This window comes from Schistocerca cancellata, chromosome 9 (assembly GCF_023864275.1).
Source record: "Schistocerca cancellata isolate TAMUIC-IGC-003103 chromosome 9, iqSchCanc2.1, whole genome shotgun sequence".
In the NCBI taxonomy this organism is placed as follows: Eukaryota; Metazoa; Arthropoda; class Insecta; order Orthoptera; family Acrididae; genus Schistocerca; species Schistocerca cancellata.
In genome coordinates, this window is record NC_064634.1 from 20,152,838 (window position 1) to 20,170,616 (window position 17,779).

General features: G+C 41.3%; 1 protein-coding gene across 1 annotated transcript in view; it reads left to right on the plus strand.

Moving 5' to 3' along the window:
• Nucleotides 1–17,779, plus strand: part of LOC126100721 (fatty acyl-CoA reductase 1-like) — a 175,131-nt gene that overhangs the window by 109,888 nt on the left and 47,464 nt on the right. Inside the window, exon 6 of the mRNA XM_049911340.1 lies at nt 107–299. Within this exon, the coding sequence (XP_049767297.1) occupies nt 107–299 (193 nt within the window). The remainder of the gene's footprint in view (nt 1–106; nt 300–17,779) is intronic.

Here is a 17,779-nt window from a genome sequence, read left to right on the forward strand (position 1 = left end):
AAGTGGGCATGCTCATTTCATTAAGATTGTGCAGATTATTTCTGTTTATTAGTGTCTATAATGTTACAAAGCTTTGTCAATATTTGTCATTCTTTTCTCATAACAGTTTGTCCTGCCTTGAAAGACCCCTTCCCAGGATGGGTGGATACCCATAATGGACCTATGGGATTATTAATTGGAGCTTCCTCGGGAATCCTGCGGTCATTGCGAGGTGACGGTAACATGCATACTGATCTTCTGCCAGTGGACTTTGTTGCCAATTCTCTGATAGCAGCTGCATGGGACACAGCTGTCAACAAGTATGTATTGTTCTGACATTGCACATAGCATGCACTGCCCAATTTAATGATCAGTTGACTGCAAAAGGCAACAATGTAAGACATAGTTTTGAATGGTTATTCTTCACTTTCTTTCAGACTGTGTTATGGTTATTACTTTCCTTTCTCAGACATTATGTCTGGTTAAAAATGGAAAGTGACGCGGACCTTGATCAAGCGTGACTTCCTTTTAACTGTACAGTATATGTTACATTGCATTTAGGACCTTTTGAGTAATTGAACATGTATCAATAATTACAGATTTCTGTAGTTGTATATATATGTTTGGATGTAGCTGTATTGCGTTGATGTACTGGTGGATATTGTGTGGTATGACTCCTGTAGTTGATAGTATAATTGGTATAATGTCAACTTTATCCTGATGCCACGTGTCCTTGACTTCCTCAGGCAGTAGGATGTATTTTTCAATTTTTTCTTCTGTTTTCTTTTGTATATTTGTTGTATTGGGTATGGACATTTCGATTAGTTGTGTTAATATCTTCTTTTTATTGGTAAGTATGATGTCAGGTTGTTATTACTATTATTATCATTATCATTATTATTATTATTATTATTATTATTATTATTATCTTCATCATCATCATCATCATCATCATCATCATCATTACCACTGCCGAGTGCAAGACTGGATGGGGTATTGTGGACATGTGATGTGGTAACAAAAATGTATATGTGGAACACAGACAAATGAGAAATCATTCTAGTGACGATATGGGTTGCAAATGGGAAAATCCACTGACATAAGTGATTTTTGCAAAGGTCAATTATAATGGCTTGGTGCATCGGCAGGCATCTCAGAAACAGTCAACCTGGTTGACTGTTTGTCTGCTGCTGTCGTTAGAAAATTGGACTCGCATTTGGGAGGAGCATCCATGGCTCTAATCTGCATCCAGCCATCTGAGTTCCCACAGTCATTCCAGTCAAATACTGGGATTGTTCCCTTGACAGGGCCTGGCCAGTTTCCTTCTCCATCCTTGAAACAGTACAAGCTTGTGCTCCATCTCTAATGATGTGGACATTGATTAAATCCCAGTCTTCCTCACTTCCCGTTTTCCTATGTTGACCCAATGACATCATCAGTTATGACTGCAGCATGCACAGGCTGACTCAGACTGGACCAGGAATCAACGAAAATTGTGTCACCTGGGATGATTACTCAAGTTCCTTGCTACATTAGGTACGCGGTTGCGTCCTGTTATGCTGTCATCCAGGTGAACGCCTGCTAAAATGTGCACCACGCCACAGACACAGTCCATTGGGAGCAAGTATAATGCTGTGGGGGCATTCATGTGGGCTTCCAGGGAATCTGTGGTAGTAATTGAAGGCACCTAGACAGCTATTGACTATGTGAACATTATGGTGGGCCACCTGCATCTCTTTGTGCTTCATGTCTTCCCAGCTGGTGGCAGCATGTTTTAGCATGATAACCGTCTGCGTCACAAGACCAGAATTGTGCTGCAGTGGTTTGAAGAGCATGAGAGTGAACTCACTCTAATATCTTGGTTACCATATTTGCCTTATTTAAACCTGATAAAAACGTTTGCAATGCTATTTGGCACATGCTGTTAAGCATATGGTAATGATTTTTTGGCTCATCAGTGAATGTAGCTTATTTACTCATTTCCAGTGATAAGCCTTCCATCACGCCATTTTGTATCTATCCTTATTCAAAATACTGTGATAAAAGATTTATTTAACTGAATGAGGTTAATAGTATGATCAACTGAAGTGTGTGATAAAAAGTGAATCTTGAATTCCTGAAACTGCAATTACCTTCCTCTAAGTTACAGAAAGAATGAGAGAGACACATATATAAGGAGAAATAGACCAGAGACAGGCATTACCAACAGTAGTCTACAACATGCATGTAAAACTGAACAGATCAAATAAGCACAAAAGCCAGTCTGTGAGATATGAAGGCTAGAGCTCGATTGTCTTATCAGACGACATTTATGATTCCAGAATATGAAAGGTAATGAGTAGTATTATTTTTATCATCCACTCTCAGCTAATAGAAGGAAAATACAGGATATAGAGTATTAATACATCCATCTGATGCACAACATTTGCGGCAATTACCAAAATATTGGTCTGCATAACAACACGATATGTGATCATTTAACCAGAAAACGTTTTTTGGACATGGTAATGGCTCTGGAAGCTATCCTATTATTAAGTCACAATAATTAGAAAAGAATTTATGTGCAAAATGGTGTCAAAATGCACAGGTAATCATTTTAAGTATACAAACAAGGGGTCTCTTCCTCATAGTTGGTGCAACAGACAATACCGAAGTGCATTTGCTTTGCCTGGAGTGAACAGTACTATATATTGTAATTACTGCAGTAAATACTCAAAGTGGGCACCACTGACTTGACAGCATAACTCAAGCCATCGAACCACAGAATGGTGAATATTGGGTAATGTTTCATTGGCTTGATCTCGGACATCTCCTGCAACAACAACAATTCGAGCTATGTGTTCTTCCATAGTGTTTACAGGAATTTGTTACACAAGAGCCCTCGCATGGCTCCAAAGATAAAAATCAGCTGGTATGAGGATATTGCAGGCCAGTGAAAAGATCTATTATGTCCAGTTCAGTGTCAAGGATATTGTCTGTCCAAGCATCTTCTCACTCAATTTGTGAAATGGTGCCCCATCATACTGGAAGCACATTTGTCTTCTGGTTTGAAGTGGCACATCTTCATGAAGATCAGGAAGAACATGTTTTAGAAATACACAGTAAACACAACCAGTGGAAGAGTGGTGTGGAAGAATGTAAGACTGCACTATTTGGTTGTGAATAATTCCAGCCCAAACTTTAACTGAAAATCATTCCTTAAAAAGTTGAACAGCCATACCTCAATGATTTTCACAAGACCATCCATGAGAGTTGCGACTGTTGAACACTCACTTATGCGTGAAAGTCAGTTCATCAGCCCACAGAACAGTGTTTGCATGGTCAGGAGTTAGCATTCTTTGCTGCAAAAACCATATGACAAAGTCATTCTGAATTGGAAAATCAGTGGGTAGATGGTCCTGTACCTTATACAACTTGTAGGGATGACAATGATCATCACACAGAGTTCTACAAACACTGCTAGAACTAGGATTTACAGCACGGGCAATGGAGCGTATGCTATCTGAAATACTGTTGTTGAGCATTTGTAGAACTCATTCCTCGAAAATTGGATTATGTACACTCTGTGATCACCTGAAGCATGGAAATCTCCCTCTAATGTGCCTCTTTGATGGAGATGATGACCGAGAGATAGATAGAGAGAGAGAGAGAGAGAGAGAGAGAGAATTAAACTTACGGATATGTACCACCAGTTATCACACTGCCAGTCAGACTGATGACTTTTTGAGGTAAATATGCATCAGAAACCCCATATTCACTTATTTAAATGATTGCCTATGTCCAACCTATTATCCCACAAAACTTCTGTACTTATTTTTGAAAAACCTGGTGTCTGTAAGAACAAAGCAAAAATGTTCTCTAACATTATTATTTATTATTCATGCACATGTGGTAAAAATGACTTATTCCACTAACTGTACCAGATAGTAGTTATAAATAGATGTCTCTCACTGTCAAACTTGGTAAATTTGTGGCAATGGCTTAAAGTACAGAGGTTTAAAAGATAAAGTCAATTACAGATTACCTGTACTTATATCTAATACAAAAATGTGTGAACAATATTAGTTAGTACTAGTACACCTAGTTAATTTAAGATAACAAATGTGTCCACTAATCCACAAATCACAAACATATATCATGAATCTCTTTACAGTGTATATTTTCTATTCATCAAAAGCATCCATTTATGAAATACAGTAAGAGAAACTTGTAAAAGTATAAAGCATAAGTATTATAATGAAACATTTGACTGTATTAGTGTCCTTTACAATGGTTGACTCAACTAAATCACTTATTTATTTGACTGAACTAGTGTCCTGTACAATGGTTGCTTTAAAATATAATGATCAAAACCAAAGAACAAATATGAGCACATCTCCAAAAAGCAGGAGCTTTGTGTTGACAGAACTGAAGTTAAATGCAAGCACATGAAGCTTTTTCAACATTCCCACTATTTTAGTGACTGGTTTTGCCCTTTCACAATGCCAAATTTTGAATGCAAAGGAATAAATAAATTCTTGTGATATGTCACCTGTATAACCAGCATCAGTATTACCAACTAGCTACATTTGGGGTACTCTATACATTAACCTTTTATTTTGATCAATTGATGGAAAATTATCTTTAGCATTTACTAATTTGCATTATCATCATCATTCAAAAACTTGCTCACACTTTTCACTGCAAACAAAATATCTGGTTGCATGATAATGGAAAAAACCAGAGTGATTCAAGTTTTGCACAGTACGGTATTCTATCAACATCAGATACTTTGTTAGTGGGTAATAAACTCACATGAGGATTGAGGATTGGCTGGAACACTCAAACAATTTACATGAACCAGTCTGAACTTTTCAATTATTCTTCTCATGTACTCACATTGATGTATTAACATCTTCTTTCTTGTACAGTTTCCTCAATTTCCATGCCAACTAAACAATGACTATCTCAGATTCTAATATAAAATGATCCTTTTAGTGATGTGACAACCAATTTTACTAATCATTTTCCTGTACTTTGAGGTTGTAAGTCATTCATCTACAAATAACTCTAACGAAACAGCTTCACTACTGATTGTGGCACAGGATAAGCATGAGTCAGTGTCATTTGCTTGAAAATTACACTTCAAAAGAAAATCTAGAATGTGGTGCACAGACCACTGATCTGATGGAGCCCACATATCACCAATCATTCTTGTAAAAGCGAGTTTTTCTTTAGTCATATTTCATTCCCTGCAGAAAGCAAAGCATCAGCCCTTGTATAACTTCACTCTTAATAGCCAGGCAAGTGTAGCTGTCACTGGGGTGATGGCATCCCAATTCATAATAACAATTTGTCTCATGGTACATTATTTTTGAACTTATGCAAATATGCAGTCATGCCTGCAGGGAACAACATTATTCTGACATCAGTGTTTCATGTATCCTACAGTACATACCCCAAATCAGTGAGTTTCATCAACCTCTTCAGTAGAGTGATGAACTTTTGGAGCTGAAGGTAACCAACAATTTTGTGTGTTTCTGTGGACCTGAAAGCATTTACTTTATGCTCATCGGTCAATAACAATATTCAAAAATCTTATGCAGTAATCATTTTATTGCATATAAACATTTTTGTTTTTGTCTCATAGACCTTGTTGTAAACATTCACTGACCCTACTCTGAGAAGGTCTCGAATTAAACCTAGAATGGATCAAACAGGAACAGGTAGGAAGCACAAATTACAGAGTGAGATGTGGCAGTTTGCATATATCTGGACCAATTTAGCACAAGTTACAGAGTGAGACGTGGTAGTTTGCATATAGCTAGACCAATTTTTTTTCCCTTGCATAGTCTGTGAGAGGTTTGCGGCCTGCTATACCAGCAAGTCTGTACAACCTGGCTCTAGAAACTTCTAGCTTTCTCTAGGTTGTGTGGCAGTTTCTCAAGCTTACAGACCACAGGATTCTTTGTGTCAATCACCAGCACTTCAGGTACTTATAAATATATTTCTTCCTCAAGGTAGCCATGTAGAAATTCAGTGTGAAAAGTGAACTGTATCACTTCCAGTTCTTTGTTTGTGGAATGAATCATACCATATGACTGCAAAAAGAAGGTCTCATTGCAATTGACCCTGTATTCCTGTTTGAAGCTTCTCACACAAAGTCACACTTTGTACCTTGTAATCTTACCATTTGTGTCAGACAAGACCATTAAAACACACTTGAGACAATAACTTGCTGGCTGTTGGATTTAGAGCTGACCTTCCAAGTTTTGTTGTACTCATGAGCATCCATTTCTTTTAACTAACTCCACCTGAACAGGCCTCGAAGGCTCAACAGTACTGACTGATCGTCATCCCCCCCCCCCCCCCCCCCCCCCAGCCCACAGGCATCAGAGGATGCAGATATGGAATGGAGAAGGATGTAGTCAGCACACCGCTCTCCCATCCATTGTCAGTTTTTGTGACCAGAGCACTATTTCCCCATCAAGTAGCTCCTCAATTGGCTTCACAAGGCCTGAGTGCACTTCACTTGCCAGTAAAGTGCTAACCAAGCCCAACATTGCTTAACTTTGGTGATATTATGGGAACTGGTGTTACCACTGTGGCAAGGCCATTGGCCATCCAGTTCTTTTGAGTAGGGACTGGTAAGTGCTACCTTGAAACTGTTAGGAGCGTCATGTTGGATGAAATCAACTTCATATCTTGCTGGCTTACAAATTGCAGAACAGTCTTGCAGCCATGTCAATTATACTTCAAAAGGCAGCTCTTCAGTTAGCTGTTGTGATACATGCTACAGGAAGAACAAACACGATTTATGGAACATAGTACTTTATAGAGCAACACATAAGATACAATGCAGTACAGACTGTCCATAGCACTGAAGATGTTGACTGGACAACAGTAATACAGGCTACAAAATAAGCTCAGCTCTCATTGTGATCGCTTAAATAATACTCTTTCTTTGGCGTCTCACCAGAGTGCACGAAGGGGCTGACCCAGGTGACCTCTATAAGCAGGCCTGTGAACTGTACACGTGTGTTATCCGTGAAAGCGGCTGACCCAGGTGGCCTCTATAAGCAGGCCTGTGAACTGTACACATGTGTGATCTGTGAAATCATATACATCACGAGTGTAGGTACATCACTCCTCCTTTCTAGGGAGTTGAAACCACATACATACATAAAAAGCTAGGCACTGAAAATATGTGGTACAGAAAAAGTGCATGGTACAGAAAATTGCATGGCACAGAAAAAACTATCAGCACTAGACAGCAATGTAACTGAAAAAGCACTGGTACCATGAAAAAAAAGCACTGATTTCTCAAGGCAATGAGATTTAAAGTCATGGACACCACCAACGATGGCACTGACGTCCACTTCATCACACGATGATGCTGGCTGCTGCAGCACATGGCGGGCAATTGCCGGTAAGTAGGGGCAGAAGTGATGAGGGGACAGGTTGGCACACTGTGTCCCCCTTTTGTGAGTGGACATAGAGCAGGATTGGGGTCAGCATCTCCATAGTGATGTCCTTGTTGAAGTCAGCAGTCAGCACTGCAGGCATCATCGGGGGCATCAGAGACGACAGTCACACAGGACCCGGCAACAGAGACGGGAGTGGTTGTAGCATCAGGTGTACAGGGGCTGCTCTGGCAATGACAATGTGGGAATGGGAGTGGAGGCAGGAACCGCAGATAGTGACCTATCAGACAGCTGCCTCTGCAGTGCAATGCAGACCTTCTCTGACACAGGAACAGGCATCGGAAGCAATGGGGACAGGGAAGGCAATGGGCCCTCTGGAAAAGACTCTGCTGTGTGCAGGCACAGCTGGTTTAAGTCACACGTCATCCATCCATCAAGAGTATGGACGATGCACAGGTGCTGGCCCTGACACTTGATGGTGGCAAAAATCCAATTTGGCTGGCAGCCAAAACCCCAAGCCCAGACAAGCACCCCCAGCCGGAATCTTCGGAGATTTGGCAATTCTGGCAGACACAGCATAGGATGCAGCATGTGAAGGAGGGTCCACAGTTGGTGCCTATGTAGCAGCTTCATGGGGCTCTCACCTCTCACTGGAGTGAAATGGTATAAACTCAATAAATGGACTAAAGCAGCTTCTGTGGACCTGTCAGATACATACTTCCAGATCTGAGTTTTAAATGTGCGAACAATGTGTTAGGCCTCACCATTAGACTAAGGACGAAACGGGGAACTGCGAGATGAGAAACACCACTATCCTGAAAAAATTATGCGAATTCTCAAGAAACAAACTGGGGGCCATTATTGGTAACACACTATACAGAAGTCCCTCAATTGGAAAAATCTAAGACAGGCCCGAAATAGTAACTGCCGTGGATTGTGGATGGACAATGCGCACATGGGGAAATGTGGAATAGGTGTCTAGCACAATGAGCCAATACTTATTTAGGAAGGGCCCAGCAAAATCAACATGTAGACACTCCCATGGGTGCTATAGCATTAGCCAGGGGGATACAGAAACCTGTGGGGCCACCTGTTGCTGAGCACAGTGAGTGCAAGTGGTGATAAGCTGCATAATGTCTCATCTATGCCTGGCCAATACACATGCTGGCAGGCCAATGCTTTGGTGTGAGACATCTTCCAGTGACTGACATGCAGAAGCTGTAGTACATTACAGCACAGGGAAGCAAGAAGCAAAACCCTGGGAGCAGCATCCTCCGTAGTTAACAAAAGAACCCTGTCAAACACAGAAAGGCAGTGCCGGAGGAAGAAGTAATTACATATGAGCCAGGGTTTTTCTGGTCAACTGTGCAGCACAAAAGAGAGGACCAACCAAGTATAGGATCTGTGATGACAGGTGATGCTATCGTGGCACTAATGAAGGGGAAACCATCGACCGCATTCTGGTTCTCAATGTCTAAATAGAAACAAAGCAGATAATTCTGATCAGACGCCAGGTCCGGCCTGATCAGAAGGCGAGATAAGGCATCGGCATTGTCTTGTCGGGCCATCAGCTGGTAATGAATCTGAAAACGATAACAAGAGAGGAAGTAAGCCCAGTGCTGCAATGACACACATGCTTGTCTGGTATGGAAGCAGAAGGGTTAAAAAGAGCAACCAGTGGCTTGTGATCTGTGATTAAGTGGAACTTAAAACCATACAAGAAGAAGTGAAATTTCTTGAGAATGAACATAATTACTAAAGCCTCTTTTTCAATCTGAGAATACTGCTGCTGAGCAGGAGTTAAAGGTTTAAAAGTATAAGCAATGGATGGTTCAGATCTGTCCACTTATTTGTGTGCCAACACTCTCCAAGACCATGCTGAGAGGCATCAGTAGCCAACACAAAACGCTGACACGACTGAAAAGTGGACAGACACAGATTTAAGCAAAGTAAATACTCGATCACAAGCTGGGAACCAGAAAAAAGGCACATTTTTATGCAAAAGTGCTTGCAGTGGCTGAGCAACAGTGGATGTGTCCAGTAAAAACTTACAGTAGTACGCAACTTTACCTAGAAATGCCTGCAGTTCCTTAATGGGGGTCAGCCACGGCAATGCTGCAATTGCCGCAACATGTTGATGCAATGGCTTGACCTCTGTGTGAGGAACCTCAATTGATGGCTGAAAAAAGTGAGACTTGGCAACACTGCACTTGAGACCTGCAGACTGCGAAACAGAAAACAATAATCAGATGTTGCTAAGGTGGTCTTCGGTAGAAGAGTCTGAAACAATGATAGTGTCGAGGTAATTGATGCAGCTGGGCACAGAGGCTGTCAGCTGTTCTCAAATGTTGAAAAATTGCAGAAACACTAGAGACACCAAAAGGCCAAGCACTGATATTGGTAAAAGCTAAAAGGTGTATTGACAATGAGAAAGTGTCTAGGGGCCTCATATAAGGGGAGCTGGAGTTATGCTTCTGACAAATCAGTCTTCGGAAAGTACTGGCCACCTGATAATTTTACGAGCAACTTGTTAGGGCAGGGCAAAGGGTACGTATCTACCACAGAAAAAAATGCGAACTGGCTCTGAGCACTATGGGACTTAACGTCTGAGGTCATCAGTCCCCTAGAAATTAGAACTACTTAAACCTAATTAACCTAAGGAAATCACACACATCCATGCCCGAGGCAGGATTCGAACCTGCGACCGTAGCAGTCGTGTGGTTCCGAACCGAAGCGCCTAGAACCGCTCGGCCACCACGGTCGGCTATCTATCACAGACTGTACATTAAATGTGGCAGTGAAGTCTCACAGAGGCAAATATTACACTCAGATTTTTTATGATGACCAGTGGTGTAGTCCATTCTACTGGAAGAAATAGGCTCCTGGAGGGTGGGGAGGGCGTGGGGGGTGTGGGGAAGAGGGTGGACGGACCCTTTCACAGTAATGTGGGCATGAAAATCAGTAGCCACCCAAGATCAGGGGAAAATGGAGACAAAAACTCAAGCAGAAGGACTCCAGTTGCTGATATGGAACTTGATCTGACACTAAATTTACTTCATTGGCAATGGTGAAACCAAATGTGTTATACACATCTAACCAGAACAGGTCTGCAGTGTGGAAGTGATCCACAACAAGGAAGGTGAGAGTGTGAACAACAGATATGTAATACAGGTGCAGAGAACTGACCTAGGATAGAAATCTGCTGTTTATTATAGCTAGCCAACTTCTATTAAATATGTGTGAGGTGAGGGGGACCCACATCCCCTTACATTTGTGTGTTTACTCAAGTCACTGCAGCTTCTGTGTCTACTTGCATTTTTAGGAGTTTATTAAACATACACAAGTCAATAAAAAATTTGTTCAAGGAGACAGTCACTGTAGAGATGCAGTTTATGTCCATCAGTACTACTGTGTCCAACAAGTTTAAAGAGGAGTTACACACCAATGCAATGTGGCCTTTCTTTAGACACTTGTTGCAAACAGCCCAATGCTTAGGGCACACAGCAAGCTCATGTTGGATGAAGCAGCATGGTCAAGATGGTAGGGGGGGGGGGGGGGGGGGGGCACACAGCTGCTATTGTGAAAGGCCTGTTGCTGCCATGGCCTAACTGTCAGTGCCCTGTGTGACTCTGAGTCGAAGGTTGTACTGCGGCAATGGCTTCCCTGTCATCCTGAACACTTGGAGCATGCCTAACAGGGATTGACTGAACAACTTCTGATAGACCACTCCCACCCTCACAGAATCTGATTGCCCATGCCCGTGACACTTCGAAGCACTGTGCTATATTGAGCACATCTGAAAGCATCAGGTACTCACATTAAAGCACTTTTTCATGGACTTCCCTGTCTGGGGCCAGAAAATAACATTATGCACCATGTGACCAGTGTAGGACTCTACTAGTGATCAATTTACAATGATGGCTCAACCCATATAATTCTGCAGACAGGCTTCTTAAGATTGGTTTGGGTGTTTCTGACAACAATAAAATTCTACATGCATTGCAAATACATGCATTCTGTCATAGTAATAGGTTGAGAGAAGCTTGCACATTTCATCAAATGATAAGCTTGCTGGTACTTGCAAAGGTGCAAGTTGCAGTGAAAGTCAGGAAAGAAGAAAGCCCTACATAGGCTTGCATCACCCAGATGAAAATCCTGGAAATGTTCATACAACTGTGTCTCATGGGAGCCCAATCTTCAGCCAATTTATCACATGCTGGAAAGGGTGAAAGTTGGCGTGACAGGAGAGCAGTCTGTAGTGAACATCCAGAAACCAGTTGATTGAGAGCGGTTGCAAGAGCCTGCTGTTGTTCCATGAAAGCTTGATGCTGGGCAATGATACACTAAAGAGCCAAAGAGACTGGTACACCTTCCTAATATTGTGTAGGGCCCTGCAAGCATGCAGAAGTGCCACAACACAGCATGGCATGGACTGCAATAATGTATGAAGTAGTGCTGGAGGGAATTGACACCATGAATCCTGCAGGGCTGTCCATAAATCTGTAAGAGTATGAGGGGGTCAAGGTCTCTTCTGAACAGCATGTTGCAAGGCATCCCAGATATGCTCAATAATGTTCATGTCTGGGGAGTTTGGTGGACAATAGAAGTGTTTAAACTTGGAAGGGTGTTCCTGGACGGACTCTGTAGCAATGCTGGATGTGTGGGGTGTCGCATTATCCTGCTGTAATTGCCCAAGTCTGTCGGGATGCACAATGCACATAAATGGATGCAGGTGATCAGAGAGGACGCTTACAAATGTGTCACCTGTTAGTCAAATCTAGACATATCAGGGGTCCCATAATCACTCCAACTGCACATTCCCCACGCTATTACTGAGCCTCCATTAGCTCAAACAGTCCCCTGCTGACATGCAGGAGCCATCGATTCATGAGGTTGTCTCCATACCTGTGCACATCCATACGCTCAATACAATTCGAAACAGGACTCGTCTGACCAGGCACCAAGTTTCCAGTCACTAACAGTCCAATGTCAGTGTTGACGGGCCCAGGTGAGGCTTAAAGCTTTGTATCATGCAGCCATCAAGGGTACACGTGTGGGCCTTTGGCTCCAAAAGCCCATATCAGTGATGTTTCATTGAATGGTTCACACACTGACACTTGTTGATGGCCCAGCATTGAAATCTGCAGCAATTTGTGGAAGGGTTGCACTTCTGCCATGTTGAGTGATTCTCTTCAGTCATTTATGTTCCCATTCTTGCAGGATCTTTCTCCAGCCAAAGCAATCTTGGAAATTTGATGTTTTACTGGATTCCTGATATTCACGATACACTCACGAAATGGTTGTATGGGAAAATACCCAGTTCATCACTACCTCAGAGATGCTCTGCCCCATCGCTTATTTACTGACTATAACATGACATTCAAACTCACTTAAATCTTGATAGCCTGCCATTTCAGCAGCAGTAACCAATGTAACAACTGCACCATGCACTCGTTTTCTTATGTAGGCATTGCAGACTGCAGTGCCATGTTCTGCTTGTCTAGGTATCTCTGTATTTGAATACACATGCCTATACCAGTTTCTTTGTCACTTAAGTGTATGTTGGAGTATTTCATCCACGGAGATGTTTGTCGGGTGACTTAGCACTGACACTGACACGTGGAAAAAACATAACTCTCCTTCACTGCCAAGTTTGCTGTAGCGAGAACAAACAGGATACATGGAACACAGTACTTTATACAGTAACACATAAATACAATGAAGTACAGGTTGCACCTAGCACTGAACACATTGACTCGACAACAGTAACACAGTTTACAGAATAGGCTGAGTACTTGTTTTGGTTCACTTATACAATACTGTTTCTTTGTTGGCTCATCAGAGTGCACCAGGGAGCTAACCAAGGTTACATCTATAAGTGGGCCTGTGAACTGTATGGACGTGCAATCTCTGAAATCGTGTGCATCACGGGTGAAGGTACATTAATATTCTTATACTGTACTGTGGAGTCTCTTTCTCTTCCTGTACGTGTACTGGTCTGACGTGACTTTGCCTGTCATGATCCACCAGTTCTCATTCTTCGTCATCCTCGATTTTCACGTATATATTGTCTGCTTGTTGTGTTACTGGTGGTGTACTGCTGCTTATCTCTCTCCCTTTGATAGTGTATCTTTTAATAGTTACAGGGCTGATGTAGTTGGTGGCAGAAGGGTGCATAGGGCAAGTCTTACAGCTGGGATGGTTGCAGGGCTAGAAGCCATAGGGTAGGGTAATGGGTGCAGGAGTATAGGAACTGACAAGGATATTGTGGAGATTGGGAGGATGATAGGGCAAGTCTTACAGCTGGGATGGTTGCCGGGCTAGAAGCCATAGGGTAGGGTAATGGGTGCAGGAGTATAGGAACTGACAAGGATATTGTGGAGATTGGGAGGATGATGTAAAACTATTCGAGGTGTGGTGTGCTAAATGTCAGACAGACTGGACCTCATTTCAGGGTATGTTCATCTTTTCTCAGCATGATGGCTTCTAAAAGCAGGACAATGCAACATATCACACAGCTCACAGGGTACTTGTATGATTCGAAACCCCCAACATAAGTTTACTGTACTCTCCTGGCCACCAAACTCACGGATTTAAACCCAGTCAAGAATCGATGAGACCCCCTCCATTGGGCTGTCCATGCCATGGATCCTCATCCGAGAAACTTTGTGCAGCTGGGCCCGGCACTGGAGTCAGCATGGCTCTACACTGTTGTTGATAATCTCACTGACTCTCCTCCTGCATGTCTTGCAGAGGTCCACATTGCAAAAGGTGGTTATTCAGTTTTCTGAAAGGTGGTCACATTAATGTTGCTGGACAGTGTTTCTCTCCTTCTGGATCTTATTTTACAGGTAAGACTGGGACAACTAATTTGTTACTCCTCATTCTTAATGCCTCTAGTTTTTTCAGTAGTATTTTATGATCAGCATTGTCAAAAGGCTTGGACAAGTCCGAGAATATGCCTTAAGAGCTTCAAGTACTGCTTTTGCAAACTCTTTAATGGCCAAAATTGGACTTTAATTTTGGAAAGCAAACTGTGTTTTGTTAAAAACGTTGTATTTATCCAGTTAACTCATTAGTATACCTTTCATATTTGACTGAATTATTTATTAGTGCATTGGCTGTAGTAAAACTAGCCCGTAGTGTTCTATACTCTCTGCATTACGTTTCTTTAGTTAGGACATATCTCATGCTTGCTATAGGTACTCCAAAACACCACCTGCAATAAATGAGTCATTTTCTATGTTTGTTAATGGGGTTTGTACACTGTCTGTGTGTGCCTTCAGAAAAGAAACTGGAATCCCATCTATGCCTGCTAACTTCTTTTTCTTCTGTATTGTCTTTCTGACTTCATTCTCTGTTGTGGGAAAACATCATTGCACTTGTTGTATAACTCATTGTGGCTGCTGCATGTGTTTTAAAAGGTTTTGTTTTGCAACTTTGCTGTAATAGCAGAGAAACTGTCATTGCAAAATTTGTAAATTCATGAGGATTTCATATTACTGTTGTTGTCATGATTTAACCTAAAAAGGGCTTGGTCCTCCTCCTGATGACAACATGTATTTGACCATGGGTGGCCCCATGTCACATTTACGCATGCTCCCTCGCAGTGGTGTGATGTCACATGCTTTAAATACCTGGGCACAGTTGGCCATTGTCGGCTGTCATCGTTTGCTGATGCTATCGCCCCATGGTGGAAGACTTGTACACGTCTTCTACATCACTGGGAACCAGAGATCGTTCAATTTCATGCCCTCCTCATTCCTATTGAAACTCCTGGTGTGTTCAACAATCTCTATGGCCTCTCTGTACAGCCTTTCATGATATCTGCTTGTGGCTGCCAGTACTTGAGTCCTATTAAAATGAATGTGGTGGTCTCCGGACTGCAAAGCATGTTCCACAACAGCTGATCTGTCAATCTCTTCCCTCCTACAGTGCTCTTCTAGCTGTTTTTTGACTATTCTGTTTGTAGTACCCACATACACTTCCACATGACTACATGACTCCTATAAATTCCTGCTTACTCCAGCAATTTGAGAGCATCCTTAGCCAATTTTAGGTTATTCTGCGTCTTCCAGGTGGTCTGGTAGATTAACGCAATGTTCCATTTCGTCAAGATTTTTCCTGTGCTGTCAGGAACATCCTTAATGATAGGCAGGAAAACTTTGGATTTCACATGTGCTTGTGCATCATTATGATCTTTGCGCAGCATTCTTAATTCTGTTTTTATAACAGTGGATGAATGGATGAATAATCATTCTTAAGCAATGCATTTGTGATTGTGTTTTAATTCCACATCAAGCAAAGCAAGTATGTGAGAGGACAAGCAACAAAAAGAGATGGAAAAAAACACCCTGGTGGAATGATAAAACAAAGGATATAGCACAGAAGAACAATAGAGCCTTCGGGGTATGGTTCCAGAAGAGAACAGTAGAGACAAGAGAAGAGTATCAGGCAAGAAAGAAACAAGCAAAAGAGTGGTGGCGGAGGAAAGAAGAAAGTGAATCGAACAGCGAACCAGAATGATGGAGGAGGATACTGAAGGTTCAAAACAGGTGTTATATGGGATGATTAAAAATAAGAGGAAGAACAATATGACAGATTATGCTCGAATGGTGAACAAAAGTGCACAAGATGTAGAGAATAAGGAGGAACCCAAGAATATGTGGAAGGAGTATTTTGAAGAACTCCTGAACCCAAATGGAGACCTGGATGCGGAGGAACAAGCCGAGGAGAAAAAAGAGGAGGAACAGCAAATAGAAAAAGACCTTACATAGGGAGAAGTGGAAGAGGCATTGGGCAAGATTAGAGGAAGGAAGTCACCAGGTCTGGATGAGCTAAGTGTAGAGATGGTGAGAGCAGCAGGAGAGGTGGGGATGTAACGCAAGAGTTGCAAGTTAGCGCCAAATATAACACTAAACCACACGAGCATTACCCTCTGGGAGGAATTTTAGTTGTTTATTTGACCTTGTGAATACCTAATGGACAGAGGGTATTCAAACATTAATTTCATGTAAGTGGCAATTAATGGAAAACTGAAAGACTTCGCTTTGGAGGTAATACTAGTATTGACGTTCATACAAATGAAATAATAAATGGTCACCAGCGTAATTAGGCATCATAATTTGAAACATTATGTTTCAAGAAAACTTAATATGAGCTACTAAATTGACTTTCATTAATACTCCTTATGAATAGTGCAATGAATACACATGACTACCGAACGAACTGAGTAGTGGGTAGCAGTAGTTACTATTTACACAAATCAGCAATCATAGGAATTTTAAAAGTTATTTCACTCATAGTCATAACAGTTACTGTTGCAATCAATAGCTAACTCAGCAATAAGATGTTACTAAAGACTTCATGAGACTAAAATTGGGCATGACCAGAGTCCTGGTTTAACTGGCATACAGACACCACAAATAAAGTTAAATGACATTACACAGACACTTTTTATACTCACAATTTTATGGAAATGCTTCAGATTTCTTTAGCAAAAGCAATATTTAGTTTATCTTTCTTATAATAGAAAAGAATATAGTGGGGACCCATAAACTGAAACTGTCTTTACAGGTAAATTCTGTAACTACTTCAGAAACAAACTGCAATTTGCCAATATTGATTTCTAATACCACTTGAAATAATTTATATGTTCACACTTTAAAGCAAGTAATTCAAATATCAAGTCCAATAACTTCAGAAATTAGTTCATGGTAATAATCAAAGCAAAATTACTTTTCATATAGGTTCAATTTGTGTGCCTGTGAAGCAGGTATTTTTATGGTAACACTACACACTTTGGCACTGAACTTTAGCACATTTAGTACAGAAACAAACCATTAATTAGTTAGAAACAGGATACTCAGTTTCCACACATTTAGGATGGGACTCTGCATTGGTTTCATGATCAGGATAATTTTAAGGTTCAAACACATGTTTATATCACTGGAATTATTATTGAAAAACACTCACACAAACATACTGGTTCATACTATGATACATATCTGAGTTCTGAAGTTGGCGGAGCAGTGGCGCAATAGCAGTGGCAACCAAGTCTCGTCTTACACATTTGATGTTGAATGCTCTTTATAAATTCTCACTTGGCACCCTCGATGTTAACCGTACAATGGCTAGCCACAGACTGCATAGCGTGCTCACCCAGTAGCCACCAAGATCGACCACCAAAACCACCTTTTAATGTGTGCCAGGCCACTTCTGTAGTGGAGGGGGTTCTCTACACCTTTTGTACTATACAATAAAAGATCCCTAAGCATGAACCAGTTTTCAAAGTACAATTTCCCTTTCTGAACATACATATTTTATAAAGTTTCTTTATTTTTAAACATTATTTTAGTTTCCATAATACATATATTACAAACTTCCACTTTCTCTCT